General features: G+C 45.9%; 4 protein-coding genes across 8 annotated transcripts in view; 2 read left to right on the forward strand and 2 right to left on the reverse strand.

The window, feature by feature from the left end:
* Positions 1-259: 259 nt before the first annotated feature.
* On the reverse strand, positions 260-14,988 carry tmem67 (transmembrane protein 67). Its single transcript, XM_065027701.1, has 28 exons — positions 14,732-14,988; positions 14,193-14,281; positions 13,745-13,835; positions 13,225-13,324; positions 9,645-9,711; positions 9,473-9,544; positions 9,135-9,197; positions 8,847-9,001; positions 8,581-8,689; positions 8,406-8,492; positions 8,027-8,092; positions 7,565-7,718; positions 7,368-7,488; positions 7,167-7,272; positions 7,043-7,099; positions 6,850-6,948; positions 6,579-6,677; positions 6,200-6,289; positions 4,865-4,964; positions 4,621-4,766; positions 4,214-4,354; positions 4,029-4,109; positions 3,362-3,478; positions 3,128-3,244; positions 2,719-2,826; positions 1,884-1,986; positions 981-1,123; positions 260-887 (listed from the first exon to the last, which is right to left on the reverse strand). Exons 1-28 carry the CDS (start codon positions 14,916-14,918, stop codon positions 807-809), a joined length of 2,949 nt encoding a protein of 982 aa, XP_064883773.1. The 5' UTR covers positions 14,919-14,988; the 3' UTR covers positions 260-806.
* Positions 14,989-15,007: 19 nt separating this feature from the next.
* rbm12ba (RNA binding motif protein 12Ba) lies at positions 15,008-17,916 on the forward strand. The gene is made up of 2 exons (XM_029656709.2): positions 15,008-15,160; positions 15,511-17,916. Exon 2 carries the CDS (start codon positions 15,542-15,544, stop codon positions 17,264-17,266), a length of 1,725 nt encoding a protein of 574 aa, XP_029512569.1. The 5' UTR covers positions 15,008-15,160; positions 15,511-15,541; the 3' UTR covers positions 17,267-17,916.
* A 120-nt stretch (positions 17,917-18,036) lies between these two features.
* Positions 18,037-25,259, reverse strand: si:ch211-197h24.6 (uncharacterized). 3 transcript variants are annotated; one of them, XM_029656714.2, is made up of 12 exons: positions 25,172-25,259; positions 24,843-24,930; positions 23,784-23,814; positions 22,196-22,279; positions 21,873-22,012; positions 21,639-21,764; positions 21,466-21,511; positions 21,286-21,363; positions 20,519-20,889; positions 20,331-20,435; positions 19,868-19,979; positions 18,037-19,752 (listed from the first exon to the last, which is right to left on the reverse strand). In XM_029656714.2, exons 2-12 carry the CDS (start codon positions 24,927-24,929, stop codon positions 19,709-19,711), a joined length of 1,224 nt encoding a protein of 407 aa, XP_029512574.1. In that variant the 5' UTR covers position 24,930; positions 25,172-25,259; the 3' UTR covers positions 18,037-19,708. The 3 variants fall into 3 exon arrangements, with proteins under 3 accessions (XP_029512574.1, XP_029512573.1, XP_029512575.1); XM_029656713.2 differs by having other exon boundaries at positions 19,868-19,982; XM_029656715.2 differs by lacking the exons at positions 23,784-23,814; positions 25,172-25,259 and having other exon boundaries at positions 19,868-19,982; positions 24,843-24,932.
* A 253-nt stretch (positions 25,260-25,512) lies between these two features.
* Positions 25,513-25,787, forward strand: part of tex10 (testis expressed 10) — a 40,129-nt gene continuing 39,854 nt past the window's right edge. For 2 of the 3 annotated variants that reach the window (XM_065027704.1, XM_065027705.1), the window contains exon 1: positions 25,516-25,653. The gene's annotated coding sequence lies outside the window, so the exon portion shown is untranslated. Of the gene's footprint in view, positions 25,654-25,787 lie in introns of all 3 variants that reach the window. The other variant, XM_065027706.1, reaches the window with a different exon arrangement.

Consider the following 25,787-nt stretch of genomic DNA (forward strand, 5'->3'; position numbering starts at 1 on the left):
AGCTCCTACTGGCCCTGGAGCAGAGCTGGGCCTACTCTGTTATCTAGTTTTATAGCACCATAATAAGGTCATCACACTTCAGCAGAAGAGATGGTTGCTGGCAAGTTAGGTTAGTAAATGATGATGCCACTACAGCAGCCAATAGCTAATGTGTGGATGGTTTTAAGTACCACAATCCTTCTCTCATCTACCTTCACCTCCCTCCATCTTCTCTCTCTATCTACAGGGCCAATAACAGGAAGTGAATGAAGAGACAATATAAAATCAGACCCATTGTTTTAATTTGTAAAAACATATCACAGAGAAACTGAATTACAAAATGTACATCATCGAACATGTACAAAATACTGTGTAAACAAGTAGAAAAGCATTTGTCAAAAAAAAAAGAGCCTGCCAAAGCTGTAAACACAACAATTAAACCACGCTAGTCACACAGCTACCAAGGCTGTTACATGCTAACAAGGCATGGCATACTATAGTCTATACCACTCAAGCTCAACTCTGGACCAGTTCCACGGCTTTTCTTCAGATTTAGAGCTGGGACACCAGGTGTGTGTAATTAATGATCAGGTAGAACAGAAAACTAGCTCCAGACCTCGTAGGGTAAGAGTTGAATACCCTTGTCACACTTTTCTCCATCTCTAGCAAACACAGCTCTGATTATTCAAATTGAATTCTAAATTGAAGATCATGATTAGTTGATTATTGGAGTCAGGTGTGTTAGCTGGGGCAAAACTGTGACACCAATCAGGCCCCCGAGAACTGGAATTGCCTGGTCTATACTTTCACCATTCTGACAGCAGAAACTAGATCAGGAATCTCTGGTCCACCAATGTTTTGTTGGCCAGGTTTCTCCGCCCAATACCGTTACGGATTAACCGAAAGATCTAGAATAGAAAATAAATAAAATGTTATTTTTTGCTGTTATACAACTGACACAAACAAACAAAGACAGGTACAAGTACACCCACAATACTGACCATTTGCTGTACGTATGTGAGAACGCCTGCCAGTATGAAGCTCTGTGCTCCCAGGTCGACCACACAGAAGAAGAGCGTGTCAAAGATCAACAGAGTGGCTTCGTTCCCATAGAACAGCACGTCACTGAACGAATGGGACTCATCTGTTGAATAAAGACATATTTCAGAGGTCATACAGGTGCCCAGGCTTGTTCACAGACCACACTGCCATTTATCTGCAGCCCACACAGTGTGTGTAATGTAGTAACATAGACCGCATATTACTGTTGTATCTGCCATGTTTTGAGATATATACAGTACCAGTCAAAAGTTGACACACCTACTCATTCAAGGGTTTTACTTTATTTAAAAAAAATGTCTACATTGTAGATTAATAGTGAAGACATCAAAACTATGAAATAACACATATGGAATCATGAAGTAACTGAAAAAGTGTTAACAAATCAAAATATATTTTATATTTGAGATTCTTCAAAGTAGCTTTGCACACTCTTGACATTCTCTCAACCAGCTTCATGAGGTAGTCTATTGTAAAGTGGCTGTTCCACTGGATGTCATAAGGTGAAAGCACCAATTTGTAAGTCGCTCTGGATAAGAGCGTCTGCTAAATGACTTAAATGTAAATGTAGTCACCTGAATTGTATATCATTTAACAGGTGTGCCTTGATAAAAATGTATTTGTGGAATTTATTTCCTCCTTATTGCGTTTGAGGCAATCAGTTGTGTTGTTACAAGGTAGGGGTGGTATACAGAAGATAGCCCTATTTGGTAAAAGACCAAGTCCATATTATGGCAAGAACAGCTCCAAACTTTTGCCTGGTACTGTATATACATATAAACTATTGGAACCAAGATTGAAAGAAGTGATGTTGGCACAAGATGGAGGGAAGGTTGCAGCATAACCGTTGTAGAAGATGCTCTTGTCCATAGGCTCCATGAACTCCATCCCTATGACTCTCTCAAAAAACAGTTTGTCTCTCACAACGTATTCCATGTCCCGATGGGCCTACAGAGAATACAACATAACATCAGGAAAAGGTGTGTGTGAAAATATTTAGAACAGATCCCAGGAAGTGACTCATGGTGTGTTGTGTGTTTATATCTTACATGGTCTATGACAGATCCTAGGAAACAGTTCATTGTGTGGTATGTTGATATCTTACATGGTCTATGACAGATCCTAGGAAACTGTTCATTGTGTGGTATGTTGATATCTTACATGGTCTATGACAGATCCTAGGAAACTGTTCATTGTGTGGTATGTTGATATCTTACATGGTCTATGACAGATCCTAGGAAACGGTTCATTGTGTGGTATGTTTATCTTATCTTACATGGTCTATGACAGATCCTAGGAAACGGTTCATGGTGTGGTATGTTTATCTTATCTTACATGGTCTATGACAGATCCTAGGAAACGGTTCATTGTGTGGTATGTTGATATCTTACATGGTCTATGACAGATCCTAGGAAACGGTTCATTGTGTGGTATGTTTATATCTTACATGGTCTATGACAGATCCTAGGAAACGGTTCATTGTGTGGTATGTTTATCTTATCTTACATGGTCTATGACAGATCCTAGGAAACGGTTCATTGTGTGGTATGTTTATCTTATCTTACATGGTCTATGACAGATCCTAGGAAACGGTTCATTGTGTGGTATGTTGATATCTTACATGGTCTTTGACAGATCCTAGGAAACGGTTCATTGTGTGGTATGTTTATCTTATCTTACATGGTCTATGACAGATCCTAGGAAACGGTTCATTGTGTGGTAGGCTTTGGTGCTCTGGTCAAAGGGGTGTCCCGAGGCTGCGTCCACCAACCGCGACGGTCCATTTCTCTGTTAGAGACAAACACAGATATACCTTTGAACAAGGTAAATATTTCCATGCCCTTGAGTGTACCTGACCCATTGAACTCTACAAAGTAATCTGAAATTGTAAATCATGAAATGTGTTGTAACCTGAAATAATATCAAAACTGTGACAACTACATTTTAAAAAGCTTCAGACAGAGGCACGTTAAAAGTGGTACAACGTAACAGAATATTCTGATAGAAACACATGGCATAGAACAGACATGAATATCTTTCCTGTTGATTATGATGATCTCAAACAACACACAGACACACACAGCCCCACCCTGCTGAGGGGCTCCAGGATGCGGTCGTACTGCAGGCGTAGGCGGCTGGTGATGGAGATCTGGAAGGTCTGAGTGTCTGTGTTGGGAAGGAGACCTCTCTGACCACACAGAGACTCCTACAGAGAGAGAGAGGGAGAAAGGGTTGAATAGCTTTAAATATCGGAACGAAATACACACATGCACACATCCCAATTCCACACACACTCTCTCTGTCTGTCTCTGTGTGTACATACGGCCTCTCTCTTGAGGTTGATGTTCATCTCCTCCATGTTGGTGTCAGCGTGGCCGTGGACGGAGCGCCCATGGATGTAGTAACCAAAACACCTGTGGGACAGCAGCAGCACCGAAATCTAAGACAGAAGAAAAACGTTGTTTAAATGACTGATAGCATTAAAACAATACTCTTATTTTGAATTTGTTAACATTTTTCTCCCCAATTTCGTGGTATCCAATTGTTGTAGTAGCTACTATCTTGTCTCATCGCTACAACTCCCGTACGGGCTCGGGAGAGACGAAGGTTGAAAGTCATGCGTCCTCCGATACACAACCCAACCAGCCGTACTGCTTCTTAACACAGCGCACATCCAACCCGGAAGCCAGCCGCACCAATGTGTCGGAGGAAACACCGTGCACCTGGCAACCTTGGTTAGCGCGCAATGCGCCCGGCCCGCCACAGGAGTCGCTGGTGCGCGATGAGACAAGGACATCCCTACCGACCAAGCCCTCCCTAACCCGGACGACGCTAGGCCAATTGTGCGTCGCCCCACGGACCTCCCGGTCGCGGCCGGTTACGACAGAGCCTGGGCACGAACCCAGGGACTCTGATGGCGCAGCTGGCGCTGCAGTACAGTGCCCTTAACCACTGCGCCACCCGGGATGCCCGGTGAGAGTGATACTCACGTTGCTGATAGAGCATAGGTCCACAAACTGACGGATCTTATCCTCCACAAAACGCTCATGGAAAGCAGTGAAGAAAATGATCTGCAGAGAGAAAGTGAAAGACACACAGAGTGAGAAAGCCTGTCCAGAGACCCACTCTGGTAACAGGTCTGACCAACGTCTGCAGTTCATAGGGGTGTACCTACCTGCAGCAGTCCAATGCAGAGCCAGAGTGTGGCGGCCAGGCCATAGCGCAGCGTCAGGCTGTAGGGAGGGGAGTAGGACTGAGGGGGGCGCTGGAGATCTGACCAGGGGTCCCTAAGGGCCAGACTAGAGAAGCCAACCACCTAGACACGCAGGGAGAGAGAAAGAGAGAGCGTTAAGAAAGTGATTTGAAATGTATCAGGGGAGAATGCTGCCATTTCTCTGATGGGAAAGATAGAGTCACAGAGAGAGGCACAGAGGGACAGAGACACAGAGGGACAGACAAGGAGACAGAGAGACACAGACAAGGAGACAGAGAGGCAGAGAGAGACACAGACAAGGGGACAGAAAGAGAGAGAGACACAGACAAGGAGACAGAGAGAGGGAAGGAAGATGTGTGTGTGTGTACCTCCAGTAGGAAAAGCACAGCCATGATCTGGAAGGTGGGGCTGATCTTGCGTATGGTCTGAATCTCATTCCACTCGTTGGCCACAAAGTAGGTCCTCCAGATGCTGACAGGAGAAGGGCTGTGATTCCCCTCACCGTTGCCATTGCCTGACAACAACCCAAATCATGGTCACGTCTAATTCAGAGAGACAGAGGGGTAAAACAACTTTCAGAGAAAAGGGGAAAAGGCGTTTTTGACTACGTACCCTGGATGGTCTTGTTGGCTTTGCCGCGCGGTCTCTCCCAGTCTATGAAGAAGATATCCACTGACAACTGCTGGATCAGCTTATGGAGAAACTGCACAGTCTGGAGGACAGGAAGACAATTCAGACCAGTGGTATTCAAACTTTTTCAGCAGGGATCCCATTTCTATCGGCAGGATTTCTCGTGACCCCACCCCAAATATAATGACCGATATATCGATATCGGCCAATAATTCCACCGCTATTCGATAAATAGGATGAAAAAGGCAAATATGTTCCTTTTTCCACAAAAATGTATTATTAGGATTAGGAGGCTCCAACACAAGGTTACCACAGGAAAGTGGGAAATCACTTCCTCAGCAAAACCTCTCACTATACAAATCTGCATGTGCTTCAGGGAAGAGAACAGAGTTGTGAAGTAGCACAGATCCATGAACAAGTGACTGCTCAGCTGCAGTGTTTTCCCCGTAAAACCCAAGGGTTATTCTTTGACCGTGCATGTTTATGTTAATGTTGTGTTCCGAACGTTGGGTCAGAATCTGTGTGTGGGTTTGGGTGTGTGCATGTGTGTTAAGTCATGTGGTCTTCCTAGGTGTGGATTGATGAGGCCTTCAGATCTTCTAATATGCCATTGGCACCTATGTCGCCGCCTTGGGAAAAACTGTCCGAAAAATATAGTTTATTCTCCATATCTCAATTTGTTTCATGAAATAATAGATTATTAGGATCCTTGGCATCCTAACGATGATAGTCAGAGGAGTTGGACTGCAAGTTTCAACAGATTCACCTATATTAACACCAGCCCTATTTTCCTGACAGTTTTCCTATAGGTGTGCCACAAAGCGGTAGTCTTAGCGTTGGCACACAAAACAGAAAAGTATTCGAATTTTGGAACTAGATGTTTCTGCACGTTTGAGGACGTTACAGCATGTTATCCCACCAGTGGTGAGAACCTGCTGTAGCTCTTATTACCATCATCTATGCCTTAGTTGGTTTTAGGTGGTTTGAACCAATTTATATACTTACACAACCTTAGAAATCTGAAAAATTGACATTTTACATCAACAAATAACATTCAATTCATTTTTATCTCTTACAAAATTAGGAGAACCAATATAAATAATTTACTAAATCACAATTAATTTGTCAAATAATCTGTACTGTAATCCCCACGCCCATTTAAAACAAAATATATAATACTTTTTTCTACGTGGCGACCCCACTGCAATTCCCCCGCACCCACACTAGGGGTCGCTCCCCCAACGTTGAATACCAACATTTCAGACAAATAGAAGCATACACATAATACAAGCTGTCAACAGGGTGGGATGGCCTCACCTTGAGAGCAAAGGCACAGCCCACATACGCCACAAACCTCTCCTCCTGCAGACCTGGTAACGGTAGCAGCACTGACACAAAATGCTGGGCCTAGACACACACACACACACACAAATGTTTTTAATGTTCTTGTGTGGGAGGGGGAGAGGAAAAGAGGAGGGGAGGGCGAAGAGAAAGACTTGCCTCCACCGTCTGAGTGTGCAGCCCAGGAGAAGAAAGAAGAGAAAAACCTTGAATAAAATCAGAATCCGTATAAACAGGAGTAAAGACCAGAGACAGGTCAGAGGTAAAGGTGTACAAGAGAAGGAAAGGTCTGTTAGTGTGTGTGTGTGGGGGGCTGTGGTGTGGTGTGTGTCTGTCTGCGGGGGTCTCTGCCTACCTTATAGAAGATGAGCCAGTACAGGCCTGTTCCCACGGTGATGAAGAAGAAGACGTTAGCCAGATCACCAGCGTAAAACAACAGGAACTTCAATACGGTCTGAGAGCAAGAAAAAGCGGGGTGAGAGACAGAGAAAAATAGAGGGGGAGAGGCAGAGAGAGAGAGGTCAGGGAAAATATATGACAAACATGCAATCGAATTCTACATTTAAATAAATGCATTTGGGTATTTAAAGTTAATGGTTAGAAGTCAGGGGTTAAAGGTCAGGTACCTCCATGTCAATGAGAGGAGAGCCAATCCTCCTCTTCCAGCTGGCTGTCTTCACCAGGGAATACAGAACAGAAATGCCACCCAACACACCTAGGGCGATCTACACACACACACACACTAATCATTACGGTCTTCACTATACATGCAATCGCAACAGCATTACCCTTCTCGTTCTCTGTCCCCTGGTTACTCACATCAGTCTTCATGTGAGCTTCAGTCTGGTCCATCTCATAGTCCACAGCAAACGACACCTAGAACACACAGAAGTTACAGTGGGATCAGGGATGTGTGTGTGTGTGTGTGTGATGTGTTACTCACAGAGACAGTCTGTGTGTTTGGGGCAGTGATGAGGACGTCTGAGTAGGTCACAGAGAGGAGAGGAGGGAACACCTGTCCCTTCTGAGTCCCTGGCACCAGCTGAAACCTATGTCATAAATACACACACATGTTTTCACACCCTGCTAACATTGATGAATGCGTGTAGTCCTACATGGAGGTGTGTTTGTGTGTGCAACTCACCCTATCCTGATGCTGCTTGCGATGCGTATGACTTTTGGCAGAGAGCCGAGGCTCTTCTCTCTCCCACTCAGAGTGTCCACCAGTAACACACGTCTCGATAGGTACCAGTCGTTCAAGTTACCTACACACACCAGTTATTCAAGATACTTGTTGAGGGAGAAAGGATTTAAAACAAATGTACCCCCTCCCACATTCACCTTGGTTGATGAACTTCCTGTTGTATTCTTGGTTGAGGTTGCGTGTGGGAAGAGGGAGCAGTCTCCTGTCCTCTCCTCGGCTCAGATCCACAAACACATCGTAGAATAAAGGCTCAGCATAAACACGCAACAGGTCTGCTATGGAGAGAACACACTACACACACAGACGTAATAGAATTGGCGCTAAGTGAGAACGCAAAACAACTGTCACCATGAGAAAACACCACAGCACATGTTGATGAGATAGAGACAGGGCTTGACTTGGGCAGGAGTTCACCAGATCTGAGTCCCGGCACCTCAAATGTTCTACTGCTCGAGTTCCTGTTCCTCTTATAGAATATTATCTCAAAAGTATTGTGGAGCTTCTGCACCTAAATACTGTATAAACAGTAGTGGCATCCAAAATGAGTACCGGAACCCGTTTCAGTTCAAGTCAAGCACTGGATAGAGGTAGAAACTCACAGTCTCCTGGTAGGCCGTGCCAAAGGTGTAAGCTGCCTCCTGTCTCCTGGCGGTGTCTGGACAGAGCTGGGAGAGGAGACAGTCACTTTCCTCAAGTCAAAACTAATAATGATAACGACTGATCTATGACTGAGCTGTATCATGAAACACTGGCGTCTCAACACTGGAACCAGCAGTGTGATGGAAAGAAGAGCACCTTTAGGCTAGACTTGTGTGTCACTAAGGGCTCTGCTCCCAACCTCAGGTTGTTACAAATATTACTACAGTAGACAGCTCAGCTTGAAGGTCAATATGAATGGAAGTCATTATGAGACTGCAAAGTGTGGCAATGCAAGACTAGCCTTCACTAGTCAGGCTCAAGATGAACTTCCTGTTTTACCTGCAGGTTGTTTCCTCCCACTTTCTCCCATTGGAGGAAGTCTCCTCTGGCGTTGTAGACAGCAGCCACTAGGTTGATGTCTGTATTCTGAGAAAGAGAGACAACGCACATAGAATCGGAGTGATCATCATAGGTGTTATGGTAATAGTGTTGGGTCAATGTGTGTGTTACGGACCCTGTTGCGTCCCTTGAAGCTGAATCCAGTGGGAAGTGGCTCTGTCTGCAGCACGCGGTTGGCCAGACCCGGCTGGTCCCCGTAGTAAAGCCATGGGAGATTGGCTCTCCTAAAGTCACAGGGGCAGGAATGGACAGTTCCATTGACTGATCTACTACTGATCTGATTTTATATCATTGGTTGAAAACAGTGGTTAGAGACTTTAGATTTTCAGAAGATGTTTTAGGGGTTATAGGTTAGGGGTCAGGAAAAGAGTTAGAGGTTACCAGTAGGATATGTCCTGTGTAGATCCCAGGGCTGCGGTAGCTCTGAAGATGGTGTTGTAGAGACCACAGGCATCGTTGGCCACGCTGCTGAAGGAGTGCATGTTCATCACACACATGTTCCCCAATGCCTGGCATGCTGTCAGGTTAGTATACACCTGTACAATGCACACATACCAACACGATCAGGTCAGAGAACACCTGCAGGACACACCACACACATGGACAAGTGCACATAGATCGTCCAGGGACAGAAAGGTGAACAGGTATTTGAGAGGCTGTATATTTTACCAAGCAGGCAGCTGCTGAAGAGTAGAGGTTTGTGGAAAACCATGCTGATTGCACAGAAAGGGACTACAGGGGGAACATACCAAACAGTGTTACTATAACTCCACAGTCACATAACTACAGCAGGCTCACTGATGCTCTGGGCCCAGTTTTTCAAAAATTACAGTATCTACCAGGATTTTGCCTATCGGATAGGAATAAAACAGAGAAATAGAATGAATACAACGGAATACCCCATTCAAGTAAATTATTCGTTCTATTTCTATGCATTTAATCTTATCCAATAGACAACATCCAGATAGATAACATTTGAAAAACTGGGCCCTGTTGTGTTGACTTACCAGCTCGGCATAGTTGACATTAGGGTTCACAACTGTAGGGAGGTTGTTGGGAGGGAAACACATACCTCCAGCCTGTAAAGAAACACGACATATGATTCACGGATGCTCTAGACTTGTATTTCATTTTAAACCCATACATGACACACACGCGTATTATAGAGGGTGGGCTCACCAGGATGTTGGAACCACACATACAGGACTGAGAGGTGTTGATGAGGGAAGCCTGGCATCTCTGACACCTGACAGAGACAAGAGAGCAGAGTCAGACAGAGACAGACAGAGACAGGCAGAGTCAGACAGAGACAAGAGAGCAGAGTTAGACAGAGACAGACAGAGACAGGCAGAGTCAGACAGAGACAGGCAGAGTCAGGCAGAGACCGACAGAGACAAGAGAGCAGTCAGACAGAGACAGACAGAGACAGGCAGAGTCAGACAGAAACAGGTAGAGTCAGGCAGAGACAGACAGAGACAAGAGAGCAGAGTCAGACAGAGATAGGCAGAGACAGACAGAGACAAGGGAGCAGAGTTAGACAGAGACAGACAGAGACAGGCAGAGTCAGACAGAGACAGGCAGAGTCAGGCAGAGACAGACAGAGACCGACAGAGACAAGAGAGCAGTCAGACAGAGACAGACAGAGACAGGCAGAGTCAGACAGAAACAGGCAGAGTCAGGCAGAGACAGACAGAGACAAGAGAGCAGAGACAGACAGAGACAGGCAGAGTCAGACAGAGAACGACAGAGACAGGCAGAGACCGACAGAGACAGACAGAGACCGACAGAGACAGACAGAGACAGGCAGAGTCAGACAGAGTCAGGCAGAGACAGACAGAGACAAGAGAGCAGAGACAGACAGAGACAGGCAGAGACAAGAGAGCAGAGACAGACAGAGACAAGAGAGCAGAGTCAGACAGAGACAGACAGAGACAGGCAGAGTCAGACAGAGACAAGAGAGCAGAGTCAGACAGAGACCGACAGAGACAAGAGAGCAGTCAGACAGAGACAGACAGAGACAGGCAGAGTCAGACAGAAACAGGCAGTCAGGCAGAGACAGACAGAGACAAGAGAGCAGAGTCAGACAGAGACAGGCAGAGTCAGACAGAGAACGACAGAGGCAGGCAGAGACAGACAGAGAAAGACAGAGACCGACAGAGACAGGCAGAGTCAGGCAGAGACAGACAGAGACAGGCAGAGTCAGACAGAGACAAGAGAGCAGAGACAGACAGAGACAAGAGAGCAGAGTCAGACAGAGACAGACAGAGACAGCCAGAGACAGGCAGAGTCAGACAGAGACAAGAGAGCAGAGACAGACAGAGACAGGCATAGTCAGACAGACGGGCAGAGTCAGGCAGAGACAAGAGAGCAGAGACAGACAGAGACAAGAGAGCAGAGACAGCCAGAGACAGACAGAGACAGGCAGAGTCAGACAGAGACAAGAGAGCAGACAGCCAGAGACAGGCAGAGTCAGACAGAGACAAGAGAGCAGAGTCAGACAGAGACAGACAGAGACAGCCAGAGACAGGCAGAGTCAGACAGAGACGGGCAGAGTCAGGCAGAGACAAGAGAGCAGAGACAGACAGAGTCAGACAGAGTCAGACAGAGACAGACAGAGACAGGCAGAGTCAGACAGAGACAAGAGAGCAGAGTCAGACAGAGACAAGAGAGCAGAGTCAGACAGAGACAGACAGAGACAGCCAGAGACAGACAGAGACAGGCAGAGTCAGACAGAGACAAGAGAGCAGAGTCAGACAGAGACAAGAGAGCAGAGTCAGACAGAGACAGACAGTAAATGGTTCAATAAGCAGAATCTTAACAAGTCATGCCATCTGAGAGTTTAGAGCAGAGACAGACAGACAGAGACAGTCAGACAGACAGTAAATGGTTCAATCAGCAGAATCTTAACAAGTCATGCCATCTGAGAGTTTAGAGCAGAGACAGACAGACAGAGACAGTCAGACAGACAGACAGTAAACGGTTCAATCAGCAGAATCTTAACAAGTCATGCCATCTGAGAGTTTAGAGCAGAGACAGACAGAGACAGTCAGACAGACAGTAAAATGTTCAATCAGCAGAATCTTAACAAGTCATGGCATCTGAGAGTTTAGAGCAGAGACAGACAGAGACAGGCAGAGTCAGACAGAGACAAGAGAGCAGAGTCAGACAGAGACAGACAGAGACAGGCAGAGACGGGCAGAGTCAGGCAGAGACAAGAGAGCAGAGACAGACAGAGACCGACAGAGACAAGAGAGCAGTCAGACAGAGACAGACAGAGACAGACAGAGACAGGCAGAGTCAGACAGAGAACGACAGAGACAGGCAGAGACCGACAGAGACCGACAGAGACAGGCAGAGTCAGACAGAGTCAGGCAGAGTCAGGCAGAGACAGACAGAGACAAGAGAGCAGAGACAGACAGAGACAGACAGAGACAGGCAGAGTCAGACAGAGACAAGAGAGCAGAGACAGACAGAGACAAGAGAGCAGAGACAGCCAGAGACAGACAGAGACAGGCAGAGTCAGACAGAGACAAGAGAGCAGACAGCCAGAGACAGGCAGAGTCAGACAGAGACAAGAGAGCAGAGACAGACAGAGACAAGAGAGCAGAGTCAGACAGAGACAGACAGAGACAGCCAGAGACAGACAGAGACAGACAGAGACGGGCAGAGTCAGGCAGAGACAAGAGAGCAGAGACAGACAGAGTCAGACAGAGTCAGACAGAGACAGACAGAGACAGGCAGAGTCAGACAGAGACAAGAGAGCAGAGTCAGAGAGAGACAAGAGAGCAGAGTCAGACAGAGACAGACAGAGACAGCCAGAGACAGACAGAGACAGGCAGAGTCAGACAGAGACGGGCAGAGTCAGGCAGAGACAAGAGAGCAGAGACAGACCGAGACAGACAGAGACAGGCAGAGTCAGACAGAGACAAGAGAGCAGAGACAGCCAGAGACAGGCAGAGTCAGACAGAGACAAGAGAGCAGAGACAGACAGAGACAAGAGAGCAGAGTCAGACAGAGACAGACAGAGACAGCCAGAGACAGACAGAGACAGGCAGAGTCAGACAGAGACAAGAGAGCAGAGTCAGACAGAGACAAGAGAGCAGAGTCAGACAGTAAATGGTTCAATCAGCAGAATCTTAACAAGTCATGGCATCTGAGAGTTTAGAGCAGAGACAGACAGACAGAGACAGTCAGACAGACAGTAAATGGTTCAATCAGCAGAATCTTAACAAGTCATGCCATCTGAGAGTTTAGAGCAGAGACAGACAGACAGAGACAGTCAGACAGACAGTAAATGGTTCAATCAGCAGAATCTTAACAAGTCATGCCATCTGAGAGTTTAGAGCAGAGACAGACAGACAGAGACAGTCAGACAGACAGTAAATGGTTCAATCAGCAGAATCTTAACAAGTCATGCCATCTGAGAGTTTAGAGCAGAGACAGACAGACAGAGACAGTCAGACAGACAGACAGTAAATGGTTCAATCAGCAGAATCTTAACAAGTCATGCCATCTGAGAGTTTAGAGCAGAGACAGACAGACAGAGACAGTCAGACAGACAGACAGTAAACGGTTCAATCAGCAGAATCTTAACAAGTCATGCCATCTGAGAGTTTAGAGCAGAGACAGACAGACAGAGACAGTCAGACAGACAGACAGTAAAATGTTCAATCAGCAGAATCTTAACAAGTCATGCCATCTGAGAGTTTAGAGCAGAAATATCAGTTGTTCTGCAGGAAGACTTGGCTGTGTCTGGTACCTGTCTCCGTAGCTGTTAGGGGCTGAGAGGGCAGATTCAGCTCCGTTACACACCTCACACCTGGCCTCTTCCAGAGGGTTCCCCTGGACATCCCGCTCCACTACAGTACAACAATACAACATTAGCATCACACAGCGGCGCACCATAAACACCATCACATCCCCTGTAGACGTGGCTCCTCCAGCTGCTGTCTCACCCAGTATACTCCCAGTTGTACTCACCCAGTATACTCCCAGTTTTACTCAACCAGTATACTCCCAGTTTTACTCAACCAGTATACTCTCAGTTTTACTCAACCAGTATACTCCCAGTTTTACTCACCCAGTATACTCCCAGTTTTACTCAACCAGTATACTTCCAGTTTTACTCAACCAGTATACTCCCAGTTTTACTCACCCAGTATACTCCCAGTTTTACTCAACCAGTATACTCCCAGTTTTACTCAACAGTATACTCCCAGTTTTACTCACCCAGTATACTCCCAGTTTTACTCACCCAGTATACTCCCAGTTTTACTCACCCAGTATACTCCCAGACGGGCACTGACAGGTTCCCTGCTCAGTCAGACTGCCCGGACAGAGGATACACCCATAGCCATCCTCTGTTACTGCCTACAGGAGACAGGAAGAACAACACATGCAGTTCAGCACCAGTGGAGGCTGCTGAGGGGAGAACAGCTCATAATAATGGCTGGAACATAGCAATGGAATGGCATTAAACACATAAAAACCATGTGTTTGATGTATTTGATACCATTCCACTTATTCCGCTCCAGCCATTACCATGAGCTGTTCTCCCCAACTACGGTGCCACCAATCTCCTGTGTTCAGCACACTTCCCAGGACAATCTGTATTGATTGAGACCTTTAAACTGGTCGGTGAATGATAAGTAAATAGAAATAGCTGATTTTGTACTGTATTATATGGTGTGATCATCTACTGTCTAGTAGTACAGAATAAGAATATACCGGTTTTTCTAGTGGACACTTCTGACAGGTGATGGAAGCTCCGTTGGTGGCGAGAACTCTGAACCCAGTCACACATTCACAAGACAGACCTGATGAAAGGAGGAGAGGGTAATTGGTTAACACAAGACATTATAACAGTAGACACAGCTGTAGGTTACGTTGTAAACCATCAGTGCCATTTCTCTCAGCAAACAATACCTGCAGCAATCTTATTGACTGATGAACCAGCTAACATAGTCTACATATAGGACAATGCAACTAGCAGGCCAGTTTACACTATATTAGCTGCATTATTATCCAATTCTAACCAGCTAGCTAGCCAGGTGGCTTACTGCAATACATTCCTCCCCTATAATTCGCTACTGCTGTATTTAAGTACTATTTAGCAAAGATGGTTGAGCCTGTTCTATTCGTACACGTAATGTTTTAAACAACACGATTTACTCTACAACAAACCCGGACTGGAGTAGATTAGCGTACTGCTAATTAGGTAGCCCGTTAGTCACAGTATAACCAACAACACCATTTTGATAACGCACCAGTTGCACTCGTACTCTGGTTCGGTCCGCATTTCACACAGGACTGACTGGAGATGTCGTAGAACTGTTCCACGCTGCAGTCTGAAGGACGCTGAAACGAAATCGTAAACTGCTGGGAGTGAAGTAGGTTTGATTTTATTGTTAGAAATAGTGCCAATCCGCACACAAGTAGCATCCCCGTTGCCATGGTAGAGAAACTGACTTCCTGTTATTTTACCCACAAACCCTTCTGTCTTTTGGGGCGTGGGCTCGCGCCACTTTTCTCGCGCCTCCCTACTTCCCTATAAAATGCGCGCATGTGGCAGCTCGTTGCACAGTTAATGTGGTCGGGCTCATAAAGGGACAATATTTCGACCTATCAGTGTCACACAAACTTACGATATACAGGTTAAAATACAGAGGAGCCAGAGTTGTTATGGTTTTCATCTGGTAAGTAATTTGAGGAGTTGAGCTTTTTAACTGAAATATTCTTAAATGTTTCGTCTTACAGGGCAGGCTAGCTAGTCTCATTTCACAGCCACCGTGCCTCCGGGCTAACTTTTTAGCCAACCAGGTGTTCATCATAATAATGTACCGCGTGCCAGCGTTCATCAGTTGTGTTGTTGGTTACTTAACGTGTTTAATTTCTATGGAAATTCTGGAATTTGGATGTTCTTAATATAAGTTTTAAGAAAGTGTGCCCATTTAAATGTTTATCCGTTTGTTGCTGTTCTTAAAATGTATTAAATAACTTGATTTCTGCTTCATGGCCATGTTTGTTTGTTTGTATCTGTTTCTAGATCTCTGGTTGCCAGATAAAAGGAGTTCAATATGACCATAGTACTTCGGTTGCAGGGTCTGAATATTAAGGCCGGGACTGAAGACATACGCAGATTCTTTACCAATTTATACATCCCAGAAGGTGGTGTATATATTATAGGAGGACACCTTGGTGAAGCATTCATTGTGTTCACTACAGAGAGAGATGGCCAGCACGCAATAAGGCGCTCTGGAACTCTTCTTAGAGGGTCTCCGGCGACCCTACATATTAGTAGCATCGCAGAACTGCAACGAAAAATGGAGTCCAAACTACAGAGTGAGAAGCTCATTCCAGAGTTGTTACCTGAGAAGAAGCCTTTGCTGCCCTTGCCCGATCCTGCCACAGCCCTTCTATTCGGCCTTGTTGCTGTTATCCAAGGACTGCAATCTAATCAGCCAGGAGAGCACAGCAAAGCGACAGTAGCACCTGGTCCTATGCTCAGGGCCAATAGCCCACCTGTCGGTTGTGTGCTCAGGGCTGATAACACAGCTGTGCCTGGGAGTGAGCTAAGGAGACCAGATAAAGCTTACAGGCCAAGACCAGGCTACGTGAGGCTCTTTGGCCTGCCAAAGACTGTCACCAGCCAGGAGATCTGCCACTTCTTCAAAGGCCTGTTGGTCCAGGATGTGATAACTAATGTGAAGCTGGGCGTGAGACAGGGCTGCCTTGTAAAGTTTGGGCATGCCCAGGACGCATGTGATGCCCTAAGATTCAACCACCAGCAACTGGGCCGCATCAGCGTGGAGGTCCGTGGGGCCTCTGAGGAGATGTGGAGCTATGCCATCCAGCAGTGTCAGAACCCTTCATATGACCCCTTGGAAAACCCCTTGTATAGGCCCACAACCCAGAGAGAGAGAACCTCATACAAGCCCCAAGAAATGCCCTCATATACAATCCAGAGAGATGGACCCTCACTAGAATCCAAGGAAATGCAGCACCAGGAAAGGGCAAGACCCTCATACAGAACCCAAAGACAAAGCTTGTATGAGCCTGCCAGAGAAATACACAGGACCTGGGCCAAGAGGCGCTCTGAAGACAGATCGCTGTCACGGTCACCGAAGAGGCCCAGATCCTGTGAGTCCCTTTCAACGAGCGTGGAGTACTGTATTATGGCCAAAAATCTATCCAAAACAATAACGAAGACTGAGATAAAAGAATTGTTTGGCTGTCCGAACATCGCCAACAGCAAAATATTACACTTACTGTATAAGGATAGCGAGAGGACAGATACAACGTTTGTAATATTCGACCAAACGGAAGACTACGTTTATGCTTTGAACCTCAACGGCTGCCATGTTGGTTCCCAGGCCATAGTCATCTCATCTGTCACCAAGGAAAAGATGCAAGCCATGTTGTCAACTGGGAGACACCATGGCAACCCCAACACAACACCAGCCGTATCAGAGCGAAGCGAGGAGAAACATCAGATTGAGAGACCCAGGGTGAGACCGTTTCCCACAGCACAGACATGTGTTTACGTACGAAACCTCCAGTCAGATGTGACGAAAATGGAAATAAAATATTTTTTCTGCGACCTTCCTCTGACTGAACAGTGTATCTACATTCTGCGTGATCAAGATGGCAATGGCATCGGTGAGGCTGTGGCTCAGTTTAAAACGGAGGATTTTGCCACACAGGCCCAGAAACAACATGGCAAGACATATATGGGGACCAGAGTGCTGCTCACCTGTATCAGCTTCCAGCAGATGGAGGACATCTTGAAAAGGAATGCATGAGGAAAGATGGCCTACTTCTCATATTTAGCAGATGCTCTTATAGAGGACTGCAGTCTAATCAGTCAGGAGAGCACAACAAAGCGACAGCACACTCTTTTCCTACTGGTCCCCCGTGGGAATTGAAACCCAAACCTTAGCGTTGCGCCATGCTATACCAACTGAGAAATACTGGACAACTGTTGACCAGAGCCACATGGGGATCTGGTTGGAAGTAGTGGACTCTATGGGGATAGGGTGTCATTTGAGATTGTCCCTAAAACTCTAAAGATGGCACTTTAGGATGGGCTCATCACTGGAATGAGCATCCTTGAGTCGTAGTGGCTTCGAGAAGTGTGAACCCCATACCCTCCAGTCATCAAGTTACATTTGGACAAGTCTAAACTGGATATGAGTCAATATCCATTGTTATTGAATTGATTTAATTTCAAGACCTTTCAATACCAATGGCGGCAAATCATTCTACACCTACAGGTTGATTTAAATGCATTTCAAACTGCAACAGTGTGACAATGTTTGAAAACCAGCAACAGGACAGCATTTCTGTTCTCTTCTGACATTCAGTATTTCTTTTATTGGAATTTTCATTCCAAATATTACTTTATGAAACCAATATGTTTATTTTTGTCACTAATTAAATGTTACAAAAATGACCTGATTTTGATTCAAATTCCTTAAATAGTTTAATTATGCTAGTATGTCAATTCACTGCGTTTATGGTAGATTTAAGGTCAACTTGAGAGCCAGCAACATTTCTCACAACTGGAGAAGCATAGATGACACCAGAGTTTATTTTCAGTTCCCTATTTTGTTGGATCAGATAAAATACAACTCATGGAATCCCCTGGGTGATGCAGTTCCAGTTTTACAGCGAAGCAACATCCTCCATACTGTGCATTTGGAAAGTACTCTAAAATGGATTAAATACATTTTGCCCCTCAAACTACACACAACCCATATGGACAAAGCAAAAAGTTTTTTTTAATTTTTTTTAAATGTTTGCAAATTACAACAAAAAAACATACCATATTCAGACCCTTTGCTATGAGACTCAATTGAGCATCCTTGATGTTTCTGCAACTTGTTTGGAGTCCACCTGTGGTCAATTTAAATTGATTAGACATGATTTGGAAAGGCATACCAGTCTATATGTCCCACAGTTGACAGTGCATGTCAGAGCAAGAAGTTTGGAACCACCAAGACTTCCTAGAGCTGGCTGTAGTCGGGGGAGAAGGGCCTTGGTCAGGGAGGTGACCAAGAACCCGATGGTCACTTTGACAGAGTTCTTCTGTGGAGAACCATCTTAGCAGCACTCCACCAATCAGGCCTTTAGGGTAGAGGCCAGAAGGAAGCCACTCAGTGAAAACACAAGACAGCCCGCTTGGAGTTTGCTAAAATGCATCTAAAGGACTCAGACCATGAGGAACAAGATTCTCTGGTCTGTTGGAATCAAGATTGAACTCTTTGGCCTGAATGCCAAGTGTCACAACCCAGGAGTGGCTTCAGAACAAGTCTCAAATGTCCTGGAGTGACCCTGCCAATCAAACATCTCTGGGGAGACCTGAAAATAGCTATGCAGTGATGCTCCCCATCCAATTTGACTGAGCTTGAAAGGATCTGAAGAGAAGAGGAACTCCCCAAATACAGCTTGTAGCATCTTACTGAAGACAACTTGAGGCTGTAATTGCTGGCAATGGTGCTTCAACAAAGTACTAAGTAAAGGGTCTGAATACTTATGCAAATATATTTCAGTTTAATTCATTTGCAAACATTTCTAAAAACCTGTTTTTACTTATTGGGTAGTGTGTGTGTGTGTGTAGATTAATACATTTTAAAATACAGCTGTAACGTAAGAAAATGTGGAAAGAGTCAGGGTCTGAATACTTTCCAAATGCACCATACATCCTGGGATTCCGTTCAGGCCCAGCCGTTCTGGCTTTAATACAGACAGAAATACTCCACGGTTTCATCAGCTGTCAGGGTGGCTGGTCGCAGGTGTGGAGAAAAACAGCGATGACAAGCCCAACTCAAACAAAACAGCAGTCAGTAGATCAGTATCCCATTTTACCACCAAACATCTGTTTCCCTAAACATTACTTGTTTTCTATCAAACACTTAATTTCTAGACAAGATTCATCCAAGAAACCCCAGTAAAATATATGCCAAATTCACATGAATACAGACAATGGTTAATAAATCTAAAAGTCAAACTTTGGTCCAACCTATTAATGTCAAAAGAAGTTGTAGAAACAAAGTCTGCACTAATAAGTACACAATTGTATCAGTTTCTGCTTTGAAGGAAAATTATAACTATATAAAATAAAAATCCTCTTCAGTGGCTAGACAGACAGCTGCAGACCCCCATGGACTCGGGGTATATCTTGGGGGTGAGGCGGAGGATGGGTTACCCCAGGAAGGTGGATGTGTCATGTGGGGATGGATCAGTTAGTTGTAGTACCTGGATGGACCATCAGAGTATCTGGAAGGGCCTGCAGAGAGGAGATAATAGATGAGACTGATGTACTGTAGATTTCTGAACCAAACTACAGCCATTAAAAGAATGAATGTGTGTGTATTTCATTTGTCAACTGGGGCCGTGCGTACCGGAGAGGTTCCCAGAGAAGCCACCTGAGAAGCGGTCACTACCGCTAGACATTCTGGGAGAATCAGAGTAGCTCATGGAGCCCAGCGACAAACCGCTCTTCATACTAGGACCCTGCTGTAGACAAACGCACATACACTGAATCAAGGAGAACATCAAAGGGGACAAACTACTGAGGAATTATTTGTGGTTTCCTGAATCACACCATCTACCTTACGACTGTATGGGAGTACACAAGGAACAGGTTTAGCCACAGTAAGGACGTGTGCTGTCAGAACACAGAAGGTTCTAGAGCACTGCCATAATCAACAGCAATAAATCACTGACTAAACAGACAGGAAGTGGGTTAAAGGACTGAATCAAGTGACATTTATCCTCACGTCACCAGCTCCTGGAAGCACCTGAGAGCTGCTTGTTTACACTGCTCTGTCAGCTGCAATACCAGTGCGTGTGTGTGCTGCATACCGAGGAAACACTCCTAAGTCTGTAGTCCATTAGGACATCCGTCAGCTTCTGTGTCACCTTCAGCACGATCTGAGCATCACCCTCGTTCTCGATCCGGAAATTGTCCTACACACAGGAAACAGACCCTCACACACACAGCATGTTTAAATAACACGAGAAAGCATAGTTTCACACACCGTTCCACTCACCAGGTATTTGAGTAGCGTGGATGGAAGGCTGCTGGTTTCAGGTACAGCTCCCATCAACCCTTGGCCTGATCCACTTCCCATCTGTCCCCCTCTGAACTCATCAGGGTAGCAGCTTCCCGGACTCTCCCCCAACAGCCCCTCCTGGCCAAAGCCTCCGTCCCTTCCCAGCCCAAAGCCATCGGCTGAACCCCCCAGCCCCCCCGTATTGTCAGGGTAGCCTCGGAAGCTCATGTCCCTTTTCTGGAAGGCCGTAGAGGGAGTGGAGCGAGACAGGGGGTCAGAGTAGCCCCCCATACCACCCATGGGGTAGTTGAGGAGGCCGCCTTGGAGAGGGAACTCCCCTGGGAAGAGAGGCTCTGCAAACCTGCCACCTAGAGGGAGACAAAAGACTGCATTTGGACTACTACACAACACTGCATCCCAACAAAGACCAGTCAAGCACACAACAAAGGTTTTATCACCTCTGCAATCTCTGTTAACCCAGAAGTAAAATCTCAAATAATATGGACAGCTACGCGATTTATACTTGTTTGAAATTGCAAACAAAATCAACTAAAGCCCCGAAGCATTTGAAGCGAGCAGGTTAAGCACCGCCTTTACCCACTAAGGCCAAATGACCAGTGATGAAAAACAAAACCAGAACTAATGCTGCTCGGATCTCACGCATCCCATTCAGTCCTTGCAGATTATCTCAGTCTACATTCAGAATCTGCCCACAGGAGATTATCACTTCAGAGGCAACCGTACACTTCTCCCCCCACACTCACCTGGTTTTGGTCCTCTAGCTCCCATCCCTCCTGGCCCTCCCATCCCTCCTGGTGGCCCCATGTTGGGGATTGCTGAACCTGTGATGACAGGGAGATATGTCCGGAACCACAGTACATTTAAAAACAGACTGAGCACAATGAGATTCAGACATAAATTTGAGAATAAACAGAAAAACATACGCAGTCCTGCAAACGCTTGGACCTCACTGGGCTCCTTCAGAATCACCTGAAAACACCGTACAGAATCAAGTCAATCACAGCACAGCACCAGAGAGGTCTCCCCCCCGGACGCATCTCAATAGTCTGCTGTGTTATCTTTTCCTCATCCATAACTTTCTGCTCCCCCTTCTCACCTTCAGCTGTCCCCTGCCCTCTGCCTTCTCCAGCTCTGCTGCTGCTTTTTTCACCTTCTTCCTCACGTCATGGTCCTTTGTGGCAGCATCTTCCTCAAAGGGAATCTTGGCAGAATGATTTTGCTTCTGGAGGACAGACGAGACCATACACAGCATCATAACATAGACCTGTAGACCCAACAGCCTTTAACCGGGACTTTTACTGTGAAAGTTAAGTGACCAACATGGCCTCACCATGTATCTGAAGGAGTGCTTCCAGCCCTTGATGTGAGCCAGCATGTCAGTCTGCAGACGGCTCACTTTGCAGAGTTTACACTGGTAATGCGGCGGGACTGACTTACTGGGACTGCGGTACTCCCACACATACTGAAGACCTGCAGAACATGAGTGACAGCTCTAACAAACAACCATGGGCAATGAAACATCTCAACAACCAATCATAGACTTGAAAAACAAATCAGAGCCCCAATAAGCCTATATTAGTGAAAGAGTGACTTGACTTAAATCTCTTGAACCCTTTGGGGCATAGGGCTATGGTGCAATGAGTAGGTACTCACCAATGACAGTCTCACCAGTCATGGCCTTCAACTGTTTGGTCAAGGACGGGATGGTCTGCACATTTCCCGCCTTGGTGGTGAACACTGGGAAATGCACAGAAGTCAACAAAAAGCACAAACATGGCAGAGACTGCATAATGAGATCGCCATCCTACCCACGGACAGGTGAGACCAAAGGGTCCACACGTCCAGTCATCTGACCAGCAGATAGCCAATAGCCGAAGAGCCTCATACTTCAGGAAGTGAAACACTTCAAAAAAAGGTATAGCTTTAAAAAGGTCACTGTGCATTCCTTACACAACCCCCCAGTCAAATGACTTTTAGTGGAGTTTAGAGGTCCTTCATTTACTGAACAACAGTTAGAAACACAACCCCTGCTCTTGAGCCTCTGAGGTCCTGTTTCCAGCCGTGCATCATCGACAAAGTCTGGTAAGAATCCTTACCATTTGTGCGCTAGTTAGGTTCTGCTACGAACACAGATTGGTTGGGAGTACTAGAATCTCCTGCTCTGGCTGGTAATCAAAGTTGTTGGTAACCAAAAATAACTTCATTTGAGTTGCTGTGTGGAATTCGAGCCCCACCTTCACAAGATCATGATTCATTAGAAGGTTGCCTGGAAGGCACACCAGGGTCTGTTTCGTGCCAGGGTTATAGTACTGACCACTACACAGAAGAGAAGCTAATCTGAGGTTTGGAGGCCTGCTGAAAACCATGGGGGCTGCAGTTCTTCTGCCCACCTAGACACAGATCAGAGCTGGGATGTAGGATTCTCTCACTCCCATCAGGTACTCCTCCATACCTGTGTCCAATCAAAGCAGTGAAACTCTTGCATGGGCACAGCAGGTCCCAGCCCCATTGGCAGACCGTGAGTTGAAACACTTCCTACTCTTTGAGGGCCACAAAGGCCCCGAAAGAAAATCCTGCTTTCAGCATCCATTGCCCATCTGAACTACCATAGGCCTATGAGGCCACATCTTTGTGCCGGGGGCTGATAGCCCTGAATTACATTGGGATGGAGTATCCCATCTCATCCACCACCAATGTGTAGCACCCAACTGGGTGATGCACGGCAGTCATTTGGGCCCACAACATCTGACCCAGACAGGATCCTTACTGATTTGACTTGCACCAATATGGGGCAACAGCTCTACAGGACTGCAGAGCACCTGTACACCTATGAGTTCCCTCGTTAGACATTCTTCTGAGAGGACAGGTTTCACGTTGTGGTTTCTAAAGTTGTTCAGACTGTAAATCATGGACCAAAGTGTTTTATGAAATAAAACTACTTTTAATGCATCTAAAAAGATTTGTGCACATTGTATCAAAGACAGACCCCCCAAAAAGTCATTGAAATGAACACTAGGGAAAAGCCTTTGAGAGCCACACAGTATATACCTGTGGACAGTGACTAAGTTCACTGGCATTTACAGCAACCTCTAAGAGGCAGTGAATCTCAGACGCAGCCCAGAGCCCACGCTTGGACTTGCCCCCTGCCCAATCAGCCACCAGCAAAAAGGCAGGAGGATGTTAAGTCACAGCTCCTAACCTCCTATCAGAGGCAGTGATGCTGTGTGGAGGCAGAACTTACCTATGTCAGCAGAGAAGTTAGGCTGCTTTCTCTGTCAGTTGGGATAACCAGGCCGAAGGAGAGAGAGACAGACAGGTATTAGTGAGACTGGAGGAGGCAGCAGAGGGGCAAACCCCACTGCACCGTTCCCCAAACAGTGGGTCAGGACCCCCTAGAGGGTTGCAGCTTAAGATTGGGTTCTGGATAGAAACATTGGTTTGGTTTAAGCAAAAGCTTCAGGTGGACTACAGCAGAAACACATCGGAGAATCCTACTCCACTCCTGTCTCTATGGAGAGAGAAATGTCATTTCAGCCTCTCCTCCATGACCCGGTCAGTGACATGAGGGAACTCTGAGCTGTCACTGACTCTGCACCGTACACATGCGCTTTACCTTGAAACGAAAGTACAAGTACTCTAGTCAGGTGTTCCAATCAGAATATATATCTGTCACAAAGCAATCATAGAACCAAGCTGCCAGTGAGCCCTAGTGCTAATAGCTCAGCAGGAAAATAAGTGTTATGGGGGCTGACTGCCCCCTTACTAGAAAGACAGCGATAGAGGGCATGAGATTGCCCAGAGAAAACACCCAGCCCTGTTACCCTCATTAGTTGCAGCCCTTCTACACTTGGTAACAGGGTTGTCTGGAATTCCTGCTGCCCACAATACTCAAGCCCCTAACTCAAGCCCTGATTGAGGGGCAATGTAGCAGGCTGCATCTCCACAGAAACACTTAGTCTCAGGAGACCAGAAAGCACTGTTCAGTCCCTGTTGCTCCAGCAGTGTCCAGTGTCTTTGTCCAGCCAAGGGCGGCTGGTAAGGGTCCATACCACTTCCTCTGCACAGAGCACTGCTACAACTTTAGGAATGAAACCGGTTAGAAGACCATACAACGACTACGTACACAGTACTCTCAAAACCACTGTTTCGGAATCCACTTATCATAATAGACACTATTCAGAATGGATTAATTAACCTCATATGGGTTGTGAATGACTAGTAATACAAATATCATCCTAACCGGGGGAAAACGGCATAACTGGGGGCAATTGGCATGATTACCATGGGAGACTGAACTTACCCTGTTGTTAGCCCCTCCATTAGCGTTCCTGAACCTCTTCTGTGGTGGAGCGCCATAAGATGGCCTTGGATTGTAGCCTTGCTGCATTCTGAGGGTCATCACAAACAAAGACAACGTTTAATATCTAGCTATATGGGCCACATCTTTTTTTTAGGTCGACTAAGAAACAACGCAGCTGGCCTTGTGAGCAAGACCACTTGGCCACGCACCGTGCAAAATATGGTGATTAGCTAGATGTTGCCACAATATAGTAACACTACCCGGACAACGTCCTCCAGGGTTACTATAGAATAAATAAGGTGTGGTATGAGTGACATGAAATACTCTACCTGAAAAAGTAAGATTCACTAAAGCAAACCAGAGCGGGGTGAATTTTGCGTGTCAAGAAGAACGACTAGCAAATTGACGCACGCGCAATTGTGTATCTCTTTATAGAAAGACCCGTGACGTACCTGATTTTATGAGCCTATGCGTTTGCCTGTGTACTCGAACTCGGAAATTTGAGTTCAAATTAATAAAAAAAACATTAAAAGATAATAACGACATACATTTTTCATTTGAAATGTATCCTTTACACAAGTTGCAATAAAACACTGATATATGTAGACGTGAAATTGAGAACAGGAAAAAAATAAACGAATGTTGCAGGCAAATGTGAAGACAGCTTAGCTAGTTGTCGTATCAAAGAGAAAGGCCCATGTTTGTGAAGAAACAACACGAGCTTGATTTTGCTGATTGACCGTCTTCAAAAGCTACATTCGGCTCGGGAAGGCTACTGCATGCACAATTATTTCTGACAGTGTCAACACACGTGGGTATTATTATTACGTTTCAAAACGCAATCAATTATTCTGGGTTTACTGCTCATAGATTCTGTGTAAGAGCCGATAGCTTGCAAATGCACTGCCCACTGTGATTGTGGTCTCCTCCTGGTCCATCACTAGC

The sequence above is a fragment of the Oncorhynchus nerka genome, linkage group LG14, assembly GCF_034236695.1.
Source record: "Oncorhynchus nerka isolate Pitt River linkage group LG14, Oner_Uvic_2.0, whole genome shotgun sequence".
In the NCBI taxonomy this organism is placed as follows: domain Eukaryota; kingdom Metazoa; phylum Chordata; class Actinopteri; order Salmoniformes; family Salmonidae; genus Oncorhynchus; species Oncorhynchus nerka.

Coding starts and splice junctions, on each gene's coding strand:
- tmem67 (XM_065027701.1), bottom strand. CDS start 14,918: ATGGCAACGGGGATGCTACTTGTGTGCGGATTGGCACTATTTCTAACA. Junction 7,100..7,166: donor CAAACACACAGACTGTCTCT/GTGAGTAACACA, acceptor TGTGTGTTCTAG/GTGTCGTTTGCTGTGGACTA. Junction 3,479..4,028: donor ACCTATGCTCTATCAGCAAC/GTGAGTATCACT, acceptor CTTCTGTCTTAG/ATTTCGGTGCTGCTGCTGTC.
- rbm12ba (XM_029656709.2), top strand. CDS start 15,542: ATGACCATAGTACTTCGGTTGCAGGGTCTGAATATTAAGGCCGGGACT.
- si:ch211-197h24.6 (XM_029656713.2), bottom strand. CDS start 24,929: ATGCAGCAAGGCTACAATCCAAGGCCATCTTATGGCGCTCCACCACAG. Junction 22,013..22,195: donor GACTGGTGAGACTGTCATTG/GTGAGTACCTAC, acceptor CATGTTCTGCAG/GTCTTCAGTATGTGTGGGAG. Junction 21,364..21,465: donor CCAAGCGTTTGCAGGACTGC/GTATGTTTTTCT, acceptor CTGTCATCACAG/GTTCAGCAATCCCCAACATG.